At 46.7% G+C, this 20,196-nt stretch overlaps 2 protein-coding genes and 1 long non-coding RNA gene across 5 annotated transcripts; 2 read left to right on the top strand and 1 right to left on the bottom strand.

Annotated features, from left to right (window-relative positions):
• Positions 1-193: 193 nt before the first annotated feature.
• On the bottom strand, positions 194-1,572 carry LOC129604019 (uncharacterized). 2 transcript variants are annotated; one of them, XR_008694544.1, is made up of 5 exons: positions 1,265-1,572; positions 1,069-1,195; positions 903-946; positions 592-677; positions 194-441 (listed from the first exon to the last, which is right to left on the bottom strand). It is a non-coding gene; the product is annotated as an uncharacterized LOC129604019 (long non-coding RNA). The 2 variants fall into 2 exon arrangements; XR_008694545.1 differs by having other exon boundaries at positions 1,069-1,177.
• Positions 1,573-7,499: 5,927 nt separating this feature from the next.
• On the top strand, positions 7,500-10,089 carry si:dkey-172o19.2 (nuclear factor interleukin-3-regulated protein). Its single transcript, XM_029145594.3, has one exon. The coding sequence runs from the start codon at positions 8,041-8,043 to the stop codon at positions 9,109-9,111; it is 1,071 nt and encodes a 356-aa protein (XP_029001427.1). The 5' UTR covers positions 7,500-8,040; the 3' UTR covers positions 9,112-10,089.
• A 1,175-nt stretch (positions 10,090-11,264) lies between these two features.
• On the top strand, positions 11,265-16,584 carry nfil3-4 (nuclear factor, interleukin 3 regulated, member 4). 2 transcript variants are annotated; one of them, XM_029149261.3, is made up of 3 exons: positions 11,265-11,453; positions 14,681-14,761; positions 14,849-16,584. In XM_029149261.3, the coding sequence occupies exon 3, from the start codon at positions 14,882-14,884 to the stop codon at positions 15,602-15,604; it is 723 nt and encodes a 240-aa protein (XP_029005094.1). In that variant the 5' UTR covers positions 11,265-11,453; positions 14,681-14,761; positions 14,849-14,881; the 3' UTR covers positions 15,605-16,584. The 2 variants fall into 2 exon arrangements, with proteins under 2 accessions (XP_029005094.1, XP_055364221.1); XM_055508246.1 differs by having other exon boundaries at positions 14,681-16,584.
• The last annotated feature ends 3,612 nt before the right edge of the window (positions 16,585-20,196 follow it).

Here is a 20,196-nt window from a genome sequence, read left to right as displayed (position 1 = left end):
CCACCATTAACAAATTGGAGCCTTCAAAAAACGACTGTCAGGCTGCTGTCGTCTCCTAGTGGACGGGTCCAAGTCGAGCATGAAGGATTATGACAACATTGCAAATTCATTCCACATATTCAAAGCAAGTTTTTTCATAAAGGAGGTTCGGGGCAGCAGCTGCAGCAGAGTCAGTAGTTAAGCATTTACTGCTTTGTCATATGTTTTTGATTTGTTACTAGATGATTTCGCATGTAGCTGCCTTAGTGTTTATGTTTTCTCAAATGTAGCCACACACTATACGTTTTGTCTGTTTGTTGTTGTTTGACTTCGTCGCCAGCATCTGACCTGCAAAACCAGTATGAGCAGGAAGTAGAGGTTGGCCGCTCGCTGGAACTGCTCGAACAGCGTCAGCGGGAGGAACGTCAGGGGGGAGTACTTGTAGCTGCGCACCACATTGTCCTGACAACCGGCGAGAGCGGCAACACAGTGAGACAGAAGCAACAGGGGAAAAAGATGTACCAACACATTAACCTGTGTCTCGACACAGCGGCGCGCCGAAAGGGGTCAGGGTCCCGGGAGGAGGGAGGGCGCGCATGGTTACTGACTCACCGCGTATCGGCCCCAGTGGAAGCACAGAAAGGATCTCTTCTGCGCGTGGTGGCGGCGGCTGTTTGCCCTCACCTCCCATGTGAGGCCTGTCAGACACACATCACACTCGCTTTGGACCAAGGCATTTATAGCCCGTCTACTGCTCATGGGCAGACAACAGACACTCCACTTCTCAGAGGGGTCGTTACGTCAAACTATTCAGAGCCTTGAACTAGCTGTAACGTGATATATACAGGACTGTATGAGCAAGGCAGGATCTGCCAAACACACAAAATGAGGCTATAACGTGACAGATGTTAGTGAAATCATACCGGACTCAACGCTATCTTTGTCCATGTCGCTGCAGACAGTTGTTCTAGTGAGACAAGGAGCAGATTGGCCTTTGTAGTGCTATGAAACGTAATTAAATGTACAGTCACTCAACCCACCGCCACCGTGCTCATCATGGAGCGGCCCAGACCTTAACTATGTTCATACCTGCTTCAACCTGGAACTTAAGGAGACCCTGGGCTGGTTTGTCTCACGGTGGTGCATTGAGAACCTCTGCTGAAAGCTGCATGGGAAACCCCACACATGCGCATCAAACCTGTGAGGGTGACAAGAACTGGGACTGCATTAAACCTATGTGTAAATAGTAAATAAATAGTGACTAACACAGCACATAGAGACACACCTTCACCTGCGCTGGTTGCCGGTGCAGTCCTTGAGCTCCGCGTTGCCCTTGGAGCCAGGTGCGCCGGCCGAGCCATCAATCAGAATCTCGGCTGACAGCAGTTAGGTCCACAACATGGCTGTCTTCACAGGCGCTCGGCAGCTGCTTTACATGGCGAGCACCTGCGCCGCCGGCCCCCTCCTCCTGCACCGGCCTCGCCCCTCGCTCGCTCCCAGGTGAGTCCATTGTATTCCCCACACAAGCCGAGCTGAGAGGAGAACGAGCGGTGGAGGAGGGGCTCCGGGGCCCGAGCGGCACCAACAGATCACGCTGACATTTAGCGCAGATGAAGTGTAACTAGAGGTTTTTACTTGGTTAACAGACCACAAACGTGAACCAGAAAGATTTCAGTCGGGCCGATGCGATTTCATAACTTCAGCGTCCCAGAAAGGCACCCTGGCTTTATGGCAACGTTGCCTCCACACTGCAGCGACTGTGGGAGTATTAGTTTACAGGAATGCGAAAGCACTAAAGCTTTGCATTCAGACAGAGCGTGCAAAGTCACCACTGAGCTCCAGCTCTCAATTAGCCAGCTCGGTTGGTTGGTTCTGACAAGTTCTAGAAGTAAAACTGAAAAAACATCAAGGGGACCGGAAAAAAAAGTGTTGTATAATGTAATTTTAGGTTAAATAAATCTTGCTGTTTTAATTCAAATGATTCTGGCCTAAATAACAATGTGACCAATGTGACAACTTACTGTATCTTAATATGCTAATCTACAGTAAAATGTGGCTTCAATTCAGTCTAATTTTGGATTTCAATCATAAATCCTCAAACAATTGTTCCAGCATCTCACAGCCGTTCAGCCAATGATTTAACTGGGCCGGTTTCCTTCACACTAAATTTTAACTTGGGGTTAAGTCTGACCACACTTTCTCCTTCATGAATCTAATGCCACCTGGTGGAGACGAGCACCAACTGCAGATGAAGGTCAAGAGGGGTCAATTCGCAAACAATGGCACGTTTCAGCAAAAGGCAGTTGAGTGAGTTTATAAGTTCGACATGCGCCTAATGTCAGTTGCATCTATTTGTGGTTTCATATCTCTTTCTCGTCTCTTTTCCCCATGTAAGTGAGGTTGTCCCCACAAAGGCCACACATCGACACCTGAGGATGTGCGTATTTTATGTCATCCATGGGTGTTTGTGTGAGTGCGTGCACATATCTGGGGCAATCTTTCCTATCTATTTTTACAGCTGGCTGTGCAGCAGAGTGGTTAGGGTGATGTGTGGCACGGGTGCTCTCAAGCCTCCACCAAAAAAAAAACAACAGGCAGACAGACTGACAGACAGTCATTAGGCCAGGCTTTTCACTACAGTTTAACCGTTGCCCATTGTGGCTGTCTAACCTCACACAGCGCAGCTTCGTCTGTAAGGCCTTATAGAATGATCCCCTAAACATTTTTGAGCGAGAGATGAGTAACCTGCATCCAGATTATTGTAAATCATCATCAGCCTGTGTCACAAAATGAAATAAGATAAAAGTGAATTAACCCAAAATAAACAAACAAGTCAAATATTGCACGTCTAAAACATTCGTAGCATTAGGATGCAAGTTGCAACATTATTGAATGTGCGTGTGATCATATCTGACATTATAAAAATTAAATATATAGATTAAGTCACCAGCCTGGAGGAACTATGAGAATGTAAAATAGGCAAAGCATGCGTATGAGTGTGGGAGCCTTCACGATCTAATATTACTAATATACCAGGTACCAAGCTTTTGTATTTTTAAAGTGGACATGAGTCACAGACAAAGATGTCATTTATTTCAAGTATCACATTGTTACCACAGCAATAAAAGACGGTGAGAAAGGGCAGAAAAACATACGCACGAAAGGTGAGGATGACAAGTTGAACTTCCTCAATTTGTTCCATGCAAAGTAGAAATATGAGCAAACTGTGAAACATGTATCCTCTTACGGTTGCTTAATTATACAGTTGCTTAATTTAAAATATCAATTCTGCTTTTTCTGCAGCTACATAATTGAGCTGATGATTACAACCATAGGCCTGCAAACATCCCCAACGGGCGCTTAATGTCACACCTTTGACAATGACGAGGTGCCACTACGTGCGACCTGTGAACATGTTTCTTCCCCTATTCTGTATCTCGCATGATCTCGGCAGCGCGTGACCCCTCAGGCCACTCCTGTCCCCAGGCCTGGGGGGGGGGGGGGGTGTGGGAAAGGCTATGTTTCAGTGCAAACTCGCAGCATGGCTTCGCAGCGAGGCGGCGATTCCCCTCCATGCTCGCTGAGGCTCAACTTCCTGTAAAGCGGTTAGCAGCAGCTCAGCTGTGAGTTCAGGAGCGGGAATGAGGCCAGCAGACGGCAGCCCCAACAATCGCACAACAGGCCTCTTTTTAAATAAATAAGGTTTCACATGACATGAAAGCAGAAGTTAACTAGGTTAAGATGGAGCCAAAGCAAAGCAACGGTATTTCCATAGAAGTGGACTCTGTGTGCACCGAAGACAACAGCCTGCTGAAAGTAGAGCATGGTGTGAGGTTTGGGGAGGGGGGTGGTTGTTGAGGGGGTGCGAGTGTGTGTCTATGTGTGTGTGGAGAGTGGGGGTGACATAACAACATCAAAGTTTACAGGAACAAAGTGATTAGACTAAACCCCAATGATGAGTCACCTGGGGCTATCACTTTCTTCAAGAAGCGGTGTGGGTGCATTCAAACCTGTCAGCAATGATAAGCCTGTGGTTCAGAGAGTACTGGTGAGAGCGTGTGGTTCTGTGGAGAACGTACCTCGTACTGCAGCACAACCCAACAACGGCTCGGCCTCACGTTCCTCAGGCTGTGTGTTCAACCTACGGAGGGGAAGCTAATTTTACATAATTAGCGCAACAACATGTCGGCGACTCCGTGACCTTTAACCTCATTTCAACCAGCGCTTACGCTAAAAGCCGAGTCCAGAGGGAAGCAAACGTGAGTCCATCCTGCTATTAAACGGAGCCTAATACGTCTGAGGCCCAAAAGCAACAACAAGCCCATGAGTCACACTCGCCAAGCTGTTCCTGTAGTTGAGTTTCAGAATGCGGCAAAGAACGAGTCAATATGAGTAAGAACAAGTTACGAAAAGTTTGTTTTGTGGCTGCACAAGTGCCAAAAGTTATGACTGGAAAATGTCCCAGGAAGAGCACCGGTGCACTTTTATCTGACAGTGGGCAGGTTAGAATTTTGGACCTGGGCCATTTGACCTGGCTTAATCAGTCTCTCTACTGTTGGAGCCGTAGTCCATGTATAGTGGCAGCACATTTCACAGGTTTCCAAGGAGCGTCTTGCTTTTCTTTCAGTCTATTTTGAAGCTGCCGGTGAGGTTATACGTCGTTACTTGTGCACATACATCCTTCCCCTGCCATAAATACTCACCAGGGCACAGTGAGAGGCCAGGCAGCGTGACAAAGACACACACACACACACACACACACACACACACACACACACACGCACACACACACACACACACACACACACAGTCTGAGCCCAGTCCTACTCAGAAAATTTGGCTCAACTAAAAACACATTAACATGGAACACCTATGTTTTACCTCTCTGAAAACAGAAACCTAACTTTGAAACAGTTACTAGAACTATGATCAATATCAATCATCATACCGCAACATCTTTAGTCTAATCGTCCCCAAATTGTGACACATGACCTCAAACTAAAGAAAAAACAATGACACACAAAAGAGTAGGACAAAAATGAAACTAGTTCTGTCTCATAAAACCAGTGGCTTTAAACTGAACTTCAATACTTTAGTGACATAATTACACTAGAAACTGGTGGAAATGAACAACAGGCTCACTTGGGTGTACATGAAACGAAAAATATGGCTAATGCTGTAATATGGTGAGGTGTCTCAATCAGACAGTAAACACCAGCCAGGTGTTCATTATCTGCCTATTAGCTCTGAATCAGACATTATATCGCTCACAATAAAGACATTGTTTGCAACATGCATTCAGGATGTGGGTGCTGCAACGCAACGAGGGGGTGGCAGTGGTAAACATTATGCATGCCCACCATTTTCATACACCACATGGGGCTTCTGTGCATATTCCCAAGGACGGTGCCAGTAAATCAGCAGCGAAAGGAGCAGATGCAACCAGTACAGTGCAACAAGAGTCACGATGTGAGCGAAGCATCATCGTTTAACATCAGCTGCGTGGATACGAGTTCCCCTCGTTGCTACGGGGGAAGTGTTAGGTCTGCGTTTCCTGTGCACGCGCCTTTTTGGACTTTTCATCACAAACTTCAGACTATAGTTGTCAAGAATCGATGCAGTCGCCGGTTGCTGCCTCGTCAAAAACCTGGCGAGGATCTTCTTTGCTGCAAGAGCAGCCGAGAGCTGGAGGAGCAGCCTGTGGCCCGTGTGGTCACAGTGAGTCAGACAGAAATCTGCTGGAGTTTTCTACCAACACAGAGCCGGTGGCTCAGTGGACATTCCCCCCGGTGTCCTGGACAGCCCCCACGCTTAGCTCACCGCGGCGTCATCTCACAGTGCAGCGTGGGCTGCTGTTATGGTTCTGATGCTCAGTGTTCAGAACAGGTGTCCTCACCAGCTGGTGGTAAAAGCTGCCGGTACGTCACCTGCGACAGCTGCTCACTCGCACCTGCAAGACAGTACGAGGGTTAGATGAAGGGTGGATGGATGGATGGATGGATGGAGGGATGGATGGATGGATGGATGGATGGATGGATGGATGGATGGATGGATGGATGGATGGATGGATGGATGGATGGATGGATGGATGGATGGATGGATGGATGGATGGATGGATGGACGGACGGACGGACGGACGGACGGACGGATGGATGGACCTTATTATTATTATCCTGTCTACTCCTGTAGTTTAAGGTGCAGCACAGACAGCCACTGTGTTCAGTTAACTGTCTGTACATTCTGTACCCAGAGAGAAGGAACGTGGCCAATCAGGCCCCTGCTCAGTGTTCAGTAAAACACGTCATTCAAACCAGTGTTAATAACAGCAGTGGGAGAGAATAGGATGGTTCTAACAATACATTCTGCCACATGAAAACTTCAGGCCGACAGCAGAGTCAATCATTCCGTCTCAACGTCATCATGTCACGCTACGCTTGGTTTAACGGATGGAAGTGGAGGAGGAGAGCTGCAGTATCACCCTTTCATGGGCAGCACACATGAATGAATACATAATTTTATTTGGGTTTTTTATTGTCTTTAATATTTTAGAGCATCTCTTTAAAAAAAAACACTATTATACAGGAGACATTGAGTCTAATCACAACTTTAGATTTGACCCCCAGGTTCCAATTCTTAAGTTCTTCTTTGCTGAGAGAAACATGAAGTTGGTACAAAGCGCTGCCTTGAAACTGTAGACTCAGCGTTGAGCAGCCACCTGAGGAGACGCGTGACGTACCTTCTGTACTGAGTCATGTGCAGGTGCTGTATTCTCCGTCTCTCTCTGGGTCTTTTGCAAGCAGGTCTCTAACGAAGCGTTTCAGTGGCAATTACATTACAGTTCAGAAAGTGTTGCTGACTGAACTTCCTCCATTGGAAGACGTGCATAGGAAGACAGTGGGCACAAACCGACTTCAGCTGTTGGTAATTTCCACATTTTCCATTTCAGAAGTGCAAACCACAAATTTCCAATTCAGACAGTTTCAATGCACTGTGCACTTTCACCAAATCATCATTCAGTGTTTCCTCTCTATCCCCAGATTAATGGTAGAGATTGTTATGATAAATACAAAAAAGCAATTCATGAATTCATTGCGTTACCTCATTTTAACGTTTGTCACAGTTTGCTGTTAATTAATTATTGATTAATTAAATATATTCCTTGCGAATTTAAACGTTCGTTGAGTAATTGTTTTCACTTTCAAACCACTGTTCAGAGGTTGTATCTTTATTGTAGAAACCTGCTGCTGCTTCAACTCGCCTTTACGCAGGTCTGCGCTGTAACCATCGATGTGGAGCAGGCTAAAGAGCAGTAAGTAGGGCGCCTGATCCAAAGTGACTCATTTCAGTATCACCTGGTTGGTTATTTGTGACCACACTGTTGTCTTGGACTTCCGCTCTCCAAGTGAACTCGCCTGATCAGTTTTCACACCCTGAAACCGACGGTGTGGGGACTGAGGCGCACGGCTGCATGCGTACAGTACATGTGCGTTCCCCAGCACCGCTGATGGTGATGACAGGTACGCGCAGCCTTCGAGAGGAAAACACGGCAACACCCACAAACCTAACTTGTAAAAAATACAGTAAATCGTGTGTGTGACGCCGTTCGCTCCTGCAGAACTGCAGCAAACTCGCGAATCACCCCACAGGTGCCATCTCCTCATCCAGGTCAGTGCGGCGACTAAGGTTGTGTTAAACTGTCAGATTTGAGCAGTCTGGCAGATGACTCGTTGATTGGTTTAATTAATTAAGCTACTGTCTCGTTTATTTGTTATTACTACTGTTTGTTGGCAAATCTATACCTGCATAAAAAGAAAGTTGCAGAAAAAGTAACAACTTACTTTAGCTGAAAGTAAATAAAAAGTAGAATACTTTATTGACAAATGGTAAAACGAATGAATTGTTTAGTGATTGTTGAACTAAAATTTATTATTATTACTTCAACTGAAATGTTAATGTTGCCTCATGTAAAATGTTGCGGCTTTAGAATCAGATGACAGACAGACTTGTTATAAAACTGTGGCTGTGTGCGTTAACACTTTGATTTTCTCGCAGTCTGGTAACATGTCCAACCCGAGCAGCCCCGCCGGTGCCGAGAGCTCCTCGGCGGAGAGCAGCGGCTACAAGGACTCCGATCCCGAGCGCGGCTTCTTGCTGCCGGTGACGCGCTCATCCCTGCTGGCCCGGCGCCTGCTGGGCTTGCGGGCCTGCAGCAGCCACATGAGCCCGACCCGGCGCCGCAAACGAGAAATGATCCCCGCCGACAAGAAGGACTCCAGCTACTGGGACAAGCGGCGCAAGAACAACGAGGCGGCCAAGCGATCCAGGGAGAAGAGGCGGCTCAACGACCTGATGCTGGAGAGCCAGCTGTTGGCTCTCAGCGAGGAGAACGCGCAGCTGCGCGCGCGCGTGCTCAGCCTCCAGTACCACAGCAGCCTGAGCGCAGAAAAGAGCAAAGTCGCCGCCTGCGCAGCTTCCACCTTGCCCTCGCCTAGACCCACGCACGGCCCTGCCCTGTTGCACGCAGGACTCTGGGGCAGCAGCAGGAGCATCCCGGCCTCTGCGCTGGCACGGAGGCAACGCGAAACAGCCGGCTCCCCGTTGGAGACCAAGATCCCCGGCTTTAGCTCACTTCGAGGTGCCGGTGGTTTCCATCCGCTGAGTCCTCAGACTGGTGGCAGGCAGCAGTCCTGGCCTCTCTCCGGGCCCCACGCCCCCCCTCCTCAAACGGCGATGGCGGGGAGAAAGTCTGCGGAGGCAGAGATGGATGCGCAGAGGCAGGTCTCCTCCAGCGACGACTTCCCCACCTCCAGCAACCAGTTCTCCAGTCCCCTGTCCTCCATCAGAGGGATTCTGTCTGCACCCGACGCGCTCCCTCACCCCCCCCACCTGCCGTACCAACCCCAGAATTGGCTGGTGCCCCGCGTGAATCCCTCGGCAGTGTACAACAACCTTCTGCTGCCCTGGCGGTCCTCCTACCTGCCACCACCGGCCGTCTACCCGTGCCTGCCGCTCTGCATCCAGGACAGACAGGCCCAGGGTCTGGGCACGGAGGCTGACACTCTGAGGGGGGAGAAGAGCCGGTTCGGAGACGCACCGGTAGGGATGTCCCAGCTCAGTCCCGAGAGACGTTAAGAGGACAGTTAGACCGGTCGGAAAGAACAAAAACGGCGCTGATGGTGGTATTTCAACAATCACAAATTAAAAAGATTTTTTACTTTTGGCCGCGGTATATGTGTTGTGAGAGCGGCAGCTAGACGCCCGCATCCCATACACCGTATAAATAATGTGCGACTTTCGGTGGTTTTGATGAGTTAGTGATAAAAGAGAGACAGCGGTTGCATTGCACGCACGTATCTGTGCTTTCAGGGACCCATCAATCACGTCAACTGCAGCTTTATTTCATTTTGATGAGTGATCTTTTAATTACAATCTAACAAACCACGCGGTAAAAGCCACGAAAAGCAACGACAGGCTTTTATTGTGTGATTTGGGATGTAATAGAGACGATAGGAGACAACTTCATGACTGTGAATTTTCAACTGCGCCAACGAAACTTTGCGCCTGTTGGCTTGGTATTTCCCAGCAGACGTCGGGTCAATGGAAAACCAAACGTTGAACCGTCTTGTAAACCTGCAACTGTGTAAGGCATCACCGTCCACGTGCGTCGGGCTTTGGTTGTATGCGGATTTTTTTCTTTTTTTTAACTATTCAATAAAACAAAAACAGCTCAAATGGTTGAACGTCGACGGCAAAGATTCGGATTAGTCATCTTTAATTGTGTCATTTAGAATCGATTGTTTTATTGAATTAATAAAAGTTTTAATTAGTCAGCTTAAACATATTGAGCTTAAAATATTTTTGTATGTATTACGGGACACTTGAAATTTGTTTACTGTTATTAAAAGTTTAAAAAGGATCAAAATGTTTCATTGTTTTTGTAGCTTATTTCAGTTTTCGCCAGTGTCCGTGATAGAGGTAGCCTCTAAATAAACAAACGTCCTTTTAACTGCATTGTTAGAAATATGTTTTTAAAGGCTCCAATTACGCGAAAATAAATCAAATGAAATAAACTAATACCACGCGAATTATGGCAGCGGGTTCAGCTGCTCAACCTCTTTTTCTTTCAAAATTCTTTTCATAGGAAAATATCTAATGTCAGTCTTCTACAGACTATAATGCCTCGTTCTGATTAGTTTAGGTTTTTGCACTTTTTCAAAGTGGATTCATTATCGGCTCTCGTTAAATACCGGCAAAGATCTGTGTTGGCATAGTAACAGAGGAGACAGCAGAGGGCGTCACAACACAACTAGTGGGAGAGGTTAGACATGGCGGCTGCACGAGTCAGACCTGCAGGTCAGTGTTTCTGTACAAGTGCAGTGCAAGGTGTGCAAAGGTCGAGAGAAAGTAAGTAAACGTGGAGCGGCGTTCTCAAACGGACGGTTTCAAGGAGGTGTCAAACTCTGTCATAGTTCAAATACTGTCCACCTCAATGTCACAATCGCAATTTGGTACTTTTTTTTAATTTACTCCCCACATTTGACGGAAGGACAAAAAAACAAATCTAAATGCAGCTCTGAGTAGAAGTGACCGTTGGTGCTACATTAACATTACATGGTACAGTACGGTACATTAACCACCTTAGTGTCTCTTCTTCATGTGACTGTTCTTTAAATACATGGGACCTCACATACATTCATGTAGGCGATGTCTGCAGCAAGTATTACTCAGTGCAGCTTCTATACTGATGGATGACAAACGCTTCTCTTTTTCTTTCGGTGAATCGAAGGTGCCAATGATTTAACACTCACAGGAACATTTTTAGTCACTTCAATAAATCTTCTCAGTTACGCTTCGCAGTCAACTTCTGAGGAGCGCAGAACTACAGTGATAAGCTCTGTTTGCTACTTGCTTCTGCTTTTTACTACTAATAATACTTGAGCATTTTTCTGGGAAGAGGCAGCAGGTACATGTAGGTGTTGGTAAAGAAATGTGTGCATGGTTAACACACACGGCGAAGTGGTCACACACCTGCAAATACAACAACGAAAGACAAAAAACTGCACTAAGATGTGTTACTTAAAGTAGTGGCACCTTATATTGTAGTGCTGAGGGGACATGCTGTGCACTTTTGGCATATAACACACAAAGCAAATGAGAGCACAATCATACAGGGAAGACCCTTGTGTGGGCAAGCCACCAACACCGCAGCAGCAGAGTTCAAGGGAGGCAGTCAGGCAGTCTTCATGTGACTCTACAGACGTGGACAGAGTTAAAGACAGAGGACAGGAAAGCAACACATACAAGGTGAGAGAACGCAAAGAAGACAGGAGCGAAAGCAACAAGACATCATGACGCTCCCCAGATTGTAACAGACTCAAGGAGGGCTCACTGATCTAAACTGTGAACTATTACCGGGTGAGAGATATCTGAGATACAGTAGGACCTCGGCGGCAGTGGACTCACAGTAGGTGAAGGTAAGGTCTCAAGCTGATTTATGTGTTCAGAATAGAGTGGATCATGTGTGGAGAGCAGGTAGACGGAGGAGACGATGGCAGGAGGTGTTTGTGATAAACATGCATCACTATGAGAATCTTGTGCGAGTGCTGCTGCGACGCAGTAGCAGATTGGTGTTGATCATCGTTGATTTTGATAACTCGGCAGTCTTCCTGTAAGTAGCCACACTTATGCATTTATATACGTCAAAATAAAATCACTGGCAAATAATGTATTACCTGAAAGTTTCACTGGTGTTAGTAGAATTGAATGAGGAAGAGGAAGTGTTACGGTACCTTAGTTTGCAGGAGAGCGTGAGTTTGAAGGTGATTTTTATTTAAGTGTTGTCATGAGAACAACAGGTTTTCAGCTTTATGTATAAATAATAATCATATCACCGACACTGTACTGGAAGAAGACGTACCACATCACATTTGATCCTTAGGATCATAAATCACATATTTTCCAGATTCACTCAAAGGTAAATGTACACGTTTATATTTGGTCTTTGGTGACAAAAAAGTATAAATATAACAGCACTAAATAGAAGAAGTAGCAAATTTTAATTTGAAAGCTTGAATAGTTGCTGCAGAGCAGAGAAAGTTACCTTACCTTTGATTTTACAAACATGTACAGGAGGATAAAACTTTGTAGATGTCCGACATTACACACAACTAAGCAAAGAGATAAAATGTTCTGCACACGATGTCGTTTCCAGAAAAATCACCACATAGTGTACCTGGCTTTTATTCTTTTAGTGTTGGACCAGCAGCTGACTTCGGTCCAACAGAAAACCATAGGTTGAGAATCTGTGCTTTTCCACAACCTACTCCTCTGATCGAGTTCATAGCCAGAGGTCAGGGCTGCTGATGGCCGTGTTCTCTATGAAGACTGTTGAAATGTTGGTTTCCGTGCATATTCTTCAAAACTATTATCAGTGATTGAGTAATTTGTGCTGTAGAAGAACTGTAGCAAAGCCTTCTGTTTGCCCCTTGAGACATTCACTCGCTCCAGTTCGTCCAAACGATGAACATGCGGTGGTATATTTAAGTATGGACTGAACCGTTTATTGGCCGGCTGCATGAAAAGCGCTTACACACCAAAAGAAGAAGTCTCAGAGCGTTTTACTAAAAAGCCGTCTGGCTATAATTAGTCAATACAAACAGGTGCCAGTGTGCAGCAGAGGAGAACAGGCCTCACTCAGGAACCTTCTTGTGTTTTCTCTCGCCATCTCCCTGTTTGATTATCGCCCGCCTTCCTGTTCTTGCTTTTATTTTTGGAGTATATAAACCTGCGTGTCTCACACACACACACACACACACACACACACACACACACACACACACACACACACACACACACACACACCCTTGCGGTGCTATAAAAGTGGGGCCCCACCATTGACATAATGCCTTCCCTAGCCCCTTACCCCAACACTAACCATCACAAATAAAGGCAGACGTCTAATCTTTGCTCTAATCAATTCTAACCTCAGCCCTAAAATCACATCCTGACCCTCAGAAAGGCCTTTAAAGTTGTGGGGCCCAGCCATAGGAATTTTGGGCCCCACTTCGATGTAACCGCAAGGACACACACACACACACACACACACACACACACACACACACACACACACACACACACACACACACACACACACACGCACTACAAACGCTTGGGCCTCAGGTCCGTGTTCGCGTTGGGCACAGGGTAGAATATTTTTAACCTGCTCTTCTCACCACCACACACAGGGTGTTTGGCCTCTTTGAAAACGTTTTTGATGTCTCTGGCTCTGACTCCACGAGACAATGAAGCCAGCGAGAATGCGTGGATGCAAAAAAAGTACACAGTACGAACTGTAAAATCAGAGATTGTGCTTACGTTTCGCATACGTGAAAGTGTTGTTTGTAAGTTTGTGTTTATTTACTGCATGCTTCAATGACATGTCATGTGGCATGCGGATTAAAAGTATATGGTTGTGTCTGATTAGAAATCAGCTCGTCTGCTGTAGCGCTGGCTGCAAGGCACAAGGCGTGAGGGAAACATCAATGGCTCAAAAGGCGCGAGTGTAAACTCAACGTGTGAGTGAGTGCGTTGCTGCGTATGATCACACATGCAGAGAGCTGCTGTGGTTACAACAGTGTTCGTCCTCCTTGCACAGCTTCCCATGAAACCACCCACAAACCCACGCGAATGAAAGAAGGGCTGCCAGCGATCCTCTCACTCTGATCATTCAAAGCATCTTCCTGTTTGTGTCTTCTGCTTCGCACTGAAATGGACAAACGCTCGTCGGCTCTGACAAGCTGCTCAACTTACTGGATAGTAATGAACAGAGAGGGTCTCAGCAGGAAGATCTCATGGTGACAACACAATTTGACTTCTGTGTACCTGATTTGTTATAGACAATATTAACTTTCATCATCAGTTCATTCCGGTGGGGTCAGGTGGAGCTAGAACCAGCTCCAGAACCACCAATTCAGCCCAGTATCACCAAACAGCACTGATCTGTTATATAACAGAGATCCACATTCCTCTTTAGCTACTTAGAGTTTCCGGTATTATTTTCTCATGTGGTGTAGACAGGTAGGAGGTGACATTGATTCAGTAAGAGGGCGTATTGAGTGTCGGAGGTGCAAGACCGAGCTGTGAAAAGTGGGCCTACAGCTCCTTTGCATAGTTGTATTCTATCCAACACCTGACGCGCCCAATCGCTCTATAAATACTAATTTATGATGTCTCAAAGGTGCTGGGTCTCAACAGAGGGGGAGAGGTCTGTCTGCCAGTCAGGCGACGCAGCTGCTGAAGCATAAAAGCGTAGGCAGACCGCCCACACGTCACCCCCGTCTGGCCCGAAAGGCCGGTTCCTGTAGGTTCACTCCTGTAAACACGGTGCAGTGCAACACATTAATCCACACAATAGCCTGCCACGCGGCAACAACAACATGAAACGTCATCTATTTTACCAAACTATTGCATAAACCCTGTTCTGAATGCACAGACAATTACGATGCATTCAACATGACAGTGTTTGTCACAGTAAAACGCGATTCATACCTAAAACTAAATGAGTTCATTCACATTGATTAGGACTGTTGGTAAGTGGGTACAGAACACAGCACAATGGGTGTAATCGGATCCAAACCCATATTCACCAGCGATTTGTTCTACGGTAAGAGTCTGTTAATCACTTTTCATTTCCCCCCACTAGGTGAGAACCACCAGCATCTGAGACGACCCTTGCTATACATCTGTGGCTGCAGCCCCGCGGTCTTATCAGCTAAACCAAACAGTAAAGTGAAAATGCAAATCGGCTAATACCGCACGAAAGTACTCACATGACTCATCAAACCATCCGCTCTATGGCTGTTCATTTCAGGTCGCAGTCTGCTGTGGAGCGCTTCCTTCGACCATGCAGTCCATGTCGCTGCGCTTTCACGAGGGCCGCGGCGTTCAGGTGGAGGGCGACCCGGTGAGGAAGGGCGCCCGTCGCAAGAGGGAGTTCATCCCCGAGGAGAAGAAGGACGCCCTCTACTGGGAGAAGCGCCGCAAGAACAACGAGGCGGCCAAGCGGTCCCGGGAGAAGAGACGGATGAACGACTACGTGCTGGAGTCCCACTTCGTGGCGCTGAAGGAGGAAAACGCCCGGCTCAGCGCCGAATTAATGGCCATCAAGCTCCACTTCGGCCTGATCCACCCGGCAGCGTTCGCGGCTCAGAGCAACCAACTGCAGCATCACTTCAGCAGCGGCACGCAGGCCGTCCCGGCCCCCGGCCCCCACCGCCCGCCTCTGCCGAGGGACTACTACTGGGGCTGCAGGGACTCGTCTGTGGCGTCCAGCCGCCACAGCTCCCAGCCTCTGCTGCTGCCTGCTTACGCCCTACACACCACGCCAGGCTACTCGTACTTGAATCCATCCGGGGGCGCGAGCTCCGGCCTCCTTAAGCCCTTCCCCCGAAACCTGCTGCAAGCCCATGCCGCGGCCTCCCTGAAGCCCATTCCCACCGGCACCGCCTCAGACGAGGAGCAGCAGCTCCCTGGTCTGGAGCCGCTGTCGCGCTCAGCCCTGCCTCGAAAGGTCCCCATCGGAGCAAACAGACGCCACTCGGAGCCAAGACGATGCACGTCTGACTGAGCGGGCGAGCGAGCGGCCAGTCAGGTTCTAGAGATGTTTTTGTTGTCAAATAATCCCACTAACACAGTCATTTCAACAGAAGTTGCAAACCACGTTCAGCGGGCTTTAACAGCTCTGCACTGAATGGTCATTTTCACTACAGCCAAAAGAGGAACCCAATTTAAACCCGCATTATTTTCATTTAAGTTCACAGAAGGTGACGCTGCCTCGCTCGCACCTGAACATAATGGTGAGCAACAAAAGTCGAGTAGATTTTCAGATGTGGGTTCTTAAAGTAGACCACAGGAGTCAGTGATTTCAGGTCACCGCGCTTGCTTCAGGAGACTAATTATTCACACAGTGAAACCCGCCTTTTTACTGTATATAGACACACGGGTCAGACGTTTGTACCACTGACGTGACCATTCAGCCACCAAGTGGGTTAATGACGCGTTGGACGGTTCAGACCACACTGAGCATGAGGCTCAGCCGATCGATGACAATAACTGCTCTAAACCAGTCACTACTGGTAACATGTCAACCCATTTTATATTTCTGCTTTCAACCAGCATGTTGGTGGATGGCGGGTTTGTCTGAAGCAGGGAGGAGCTGGTGTCATGCTGTGGTGGAGCTTAGCTCCAAGCGCAGGCACGCTTCACATGCTGAAGTAACACGTCTGCTTCATGCTTAGTGACACAGTCAGTGGGACCAGACTTTGTTCCCCTCACCAGATATACATGTTAACTGGGCACACTGACGATACATATAAATTACCATGTTCCATTTAGGACGGAGATTGCACTGTTCTAACAAACGGTGGGCTCCAACCCACTACATGGAAACACTGAGGCATGTATATGTAATGTCTTTGTTTTCTATGTGGGCAGATAAAGTCATCTTTTCCCATAGTGTGGCTGTAATAACTTCTAAACATTCCAGTACGCTTCGGACAATGTCACCTATATCTTACCAAAGATTAAAATAATTACATTATTACAGTATTGTGAGCACAGTCATTTGAAAAGTGGTGCAGCCAAAGAACCCAGAAACTATTAGCAGAGATAACGATGGTGAGGTGGCCATGTGGTTGTGCAGACCACGGTTTGTGGTCTTGAAAAAGGGAAGGTCTTACTTTAGAGGACATGTCTCGCACGAGGTCAGAAGCGCTGCAGCACCTTTCTCCTATTTGGCATCTGTTGCCTTCTATGATTTTCACCCCAGGGTGCAGCAGGTTGCTGGCTTTTTGCCCAGCGGTGCTGAGCCAGTCTTGCTTTTGGCCAAGTAAACAGTCAGACCTGCTGGCACAAAGAAGCTCAGACACATCCGCTGACCACCAAATAAACATTTTACAGTTGGACTAATTGGTTATTGATAGAAAAGCTTTAGAAATGATGTATCACCAACGCTGGTCATGCTAGGAACTAATGCAAACAAACAATGTCCCATAACTTCTTTATAAGCAGCAATCATCAGCACTGACAGAAGATTAGTCAATTCATTTCATTCTGAACACAAAAATTATAGATTAAGATTAAGATTATAGATTAAGAACATAAAGCTACAGTATGAAAAACTATGATTGGTAGCGAGTTAATCAGCAGATGTCGATCTAAAAAGAGATGAGTAAACAAACACTGGGCAATAGGAGAAAAAAATATATATATAGTCTAAATGGCTGATGGGAAGTAAAGTACTGAAATGGGGCACATGACGGCTGATCTGGGAGACAGACTGGGAGTTTGAAAGGCAAGACAGCTGAAGGGAGTCCAGAGGTTTATTGGGAATAGATGAGGCCAAAATGGAAGCTGAGCAGCTACATGAAAAGTAAAGTAAAAAAGAAACTTTATGTACACGTGCACAAATGAAGCCAAACGACACAAGTGAAAAATATCCAGTAGCCTAAAATGGGCAAAGCTCGGCATTAAACACCAGGTCATGACAATAACTCACCATAGCAGAGGGATGGAACCAAGAGTCTGGACCAGCAAGGTCCATGGCACGACCCAAGTAGACTACAATCACCAGGACACACGCAAAACAGGAAACCAAACATTTTAGTTATCGTAGCTGAGAGGTAGAGGTGAAGGTCGGACAAAGTGAGTCGTTCATGGAGTAGAAACCGGACACAGATAAAAAAACAATAATTTAAAAATGAGCTATAAAATTAGGACAACTGAGGGACAGGATGTAGAAGTTTCAAAATAAAGGAATGAAACAGTAAGAATGACATACAACAAATAATATCTAAAAAGAACTTTACAGGTCAGCAGACCTGGCATGCATCTTAAATTAAATATTTAAATTTAAAGTGGGCTGGCAAAGATAACACCAGATATTTAGAGAGGAAAACACACCCACAGGTTCAAAAAGCGAGACAAGAAGCAGGATAATGAAGACGTCAGACGAACAGATTACAGGAGGTGAGACGACCCAGGAAGAAACGATCTGCCGTTCAAACCAGGAAGTGGGCGGGGACAGAGGCTGGGGGCGTGGTCGGTGGAGCAACATGACACTCACTTCATTTAATTACTATTCTTCAAAAATATGTTCCATCATTGAAGACAATGAAGGAAACTGTGAGTAGAGAAGCTATGTGGGAGTTTGTTGCAGGATGTGTGATTCTAGACACCTCAGCTCAGACAGACATTCTATAGCTACACACCTGGGATCATGAAATTCTACAAAAGCCACAAGTCACAACATTAACGCAGAAATACTGAAACAATATGGAAACTCTACCAGGGTCCATGCACTGTAGTGTCCTGGCCTGCATCACATAGGTGCTTATCCCTGCTCTCCTCAACATCAAAATCACAACACAACAGCACAGAACACCTGCAGCTGCACGAGTGAGTGAAGCCACGCTTGTTTGCAGCCTATTAGCAGATGTGCAGCCTGTGGTCCGATGACCAGAGGCGCACACTCCTCTGTGTTTTCTGTTGTTTGCTCAAAAAACTGTTAACCACTACAATCCCTCTTAGACCACCTCCTTCCAACACTATGGTAACACAAAAATGTGTCATTACTGCCCACACACACAAATTTTACAGGCGCATTCACGTTGCATTACATCACCCGCCACGTCGTCTCCATGACTGGAAATAGCTTCTGAAGCAGAAGCCGAATCCTGACATAATTTCCCCTGTGAAGCAAACAAAGCGATGCAGACGCGGGGCTGAGAGCACTGCATCCCAGGAAACGCCACAGAAATGATGAGGGAGAGGGACACACGTACCTGAGCGGAGCCGCCATGTCACAGCGTGATGCTGTAATGTTGGTGGAGTCTTGGATAACGTGTCTGAAGTGGCTTCGAGGAAGAAGGAAGGGAGTTGCACAAGCGTCGCTTTGATGTACACGTCAAACCGTGAAGTGACATTACTCACCGTGATTTCTCGCTGAAGGAGGTAACAAGAACGGTTCTTCTAGTAACCGAAGCAACAGTGCGACTTTGCTTTTGAGTCGATGAAGCCGCGTTTCCAGAAAAATCCTCTTCAAATGACCTGCTGGACTTTTTGACCTCTGAATCCAAATCATGTGATATAGTCACAAGGGCAGACAGCATCATCCCTTCTGTGATGTAATAGAATGTCGAGCGGGTACCGATGAAGCATGATGACAGAAAACTAAAGGTTGAAAGTGATTCATCGCTCAGACGTTAGAGGTGCAAAAAAACATTTGATCTACTGAGATGTGGGAAAAGTGACAGTTCACACTATATTCTTGAAGAGTGTGGGAGTGTGAGCATGTGCAGGCGGTGACCTTTGACCTTTGAAGGCTCTACTATCCTATTAGGAAACATTTGTCAGCACAGCTTGGTTCCGTTTGTCTCCTGGGAAAGGCTACTTAGCAGAACTAATGAGAGCAGCCAGTCTGAGCCGTGACTGAATACCGATGATCATAAAAAGTGTGTTCATCGCATACGACAGCTCTCTGGAAACATACTACAGTAGTTGTCTGTCCATCCATGCAGCCGCCGTGCGCCAGGGAGGAGAGACAGACAGATGTTTACCCCACTTTACCTGGAGGTGGGAGGATTGTAGGGAACCTCCACACAGACAAGTCTTCAGGTTGTAAACACAGCTGTCTGTCCAAGCTACTGTTTAACATTTATAAATATATATACACTGTATAATCCAGTCATTTTTGCCATGACGCGCAAGAATAGGCTCCACGTTAGATCTTTTTTTGGCCTTGCTCTCGTGGAAGAATTCTCTAATATGCAAATGCTGCTTATTATAACTCTGAGACACAAGCTGGCAGCGTCTTTAGCGGAAGAGTCCGTTTTCGGTGTACGCACCAGAGGCTGCCTGTTTCACATCGCACTTATTTTAGATGCCCACTAGAGCGTGACTGTCCTCAGAACTAGGTGTGATGTCACAGAATCTGTCACGAAAAAGCAGTATGAGTATTCACACGTGCTAGAGTCATAACGAAGGCTGAGCATGAAAAGGTTTTTCACAGATTTTCTCAAAATAAGAGGCACCGTGAAACTAGTGAATACGTCGTGAGTGCATGTGCACTGGGTGCGAACCATCTTCCTGTTGCCACTTCCTCATTGAGGTTTTTATTTGTCTTTGACCTGACCAATTACAGACTGCTGCAGCCTGAGTCGA

The sequence above is a fragment of the Betta splendens genome, chromosome 4 (genome assembly GCF_900634795.4).
Source record: "Betta splendens chromosome 4, fBetSpl5.4, whole genome shotgun sequence".
Classification (NCBI taxonomy): Eukaryota; Metazoa; Chordata; class Actinopteri; order Anabantiformes; family Osphronemidae; genus Betta; species Betta splendens.
This window is presented reverse-complemented; position numbering and strand designations above follow the sequence as displayed.

Excerpts from the sequence above, each read along its gene's own strand:
- si:dkey-172o19.2 (XM_029145594.3), top strand. The coding sequence starts at position 8,041 with ATGTCCAACCCGAGCAGCCCCGCCGGTGCCGAGAGCTCCTCGGCGGAG.
- nfil3-4 (XM_029149261.3), top strand. The coding sequence starts at position 14,882 with ATGCAGTCCATGTCGCTGCGCTTTCACGAGGGCCGCGGCGTTCAGGTG.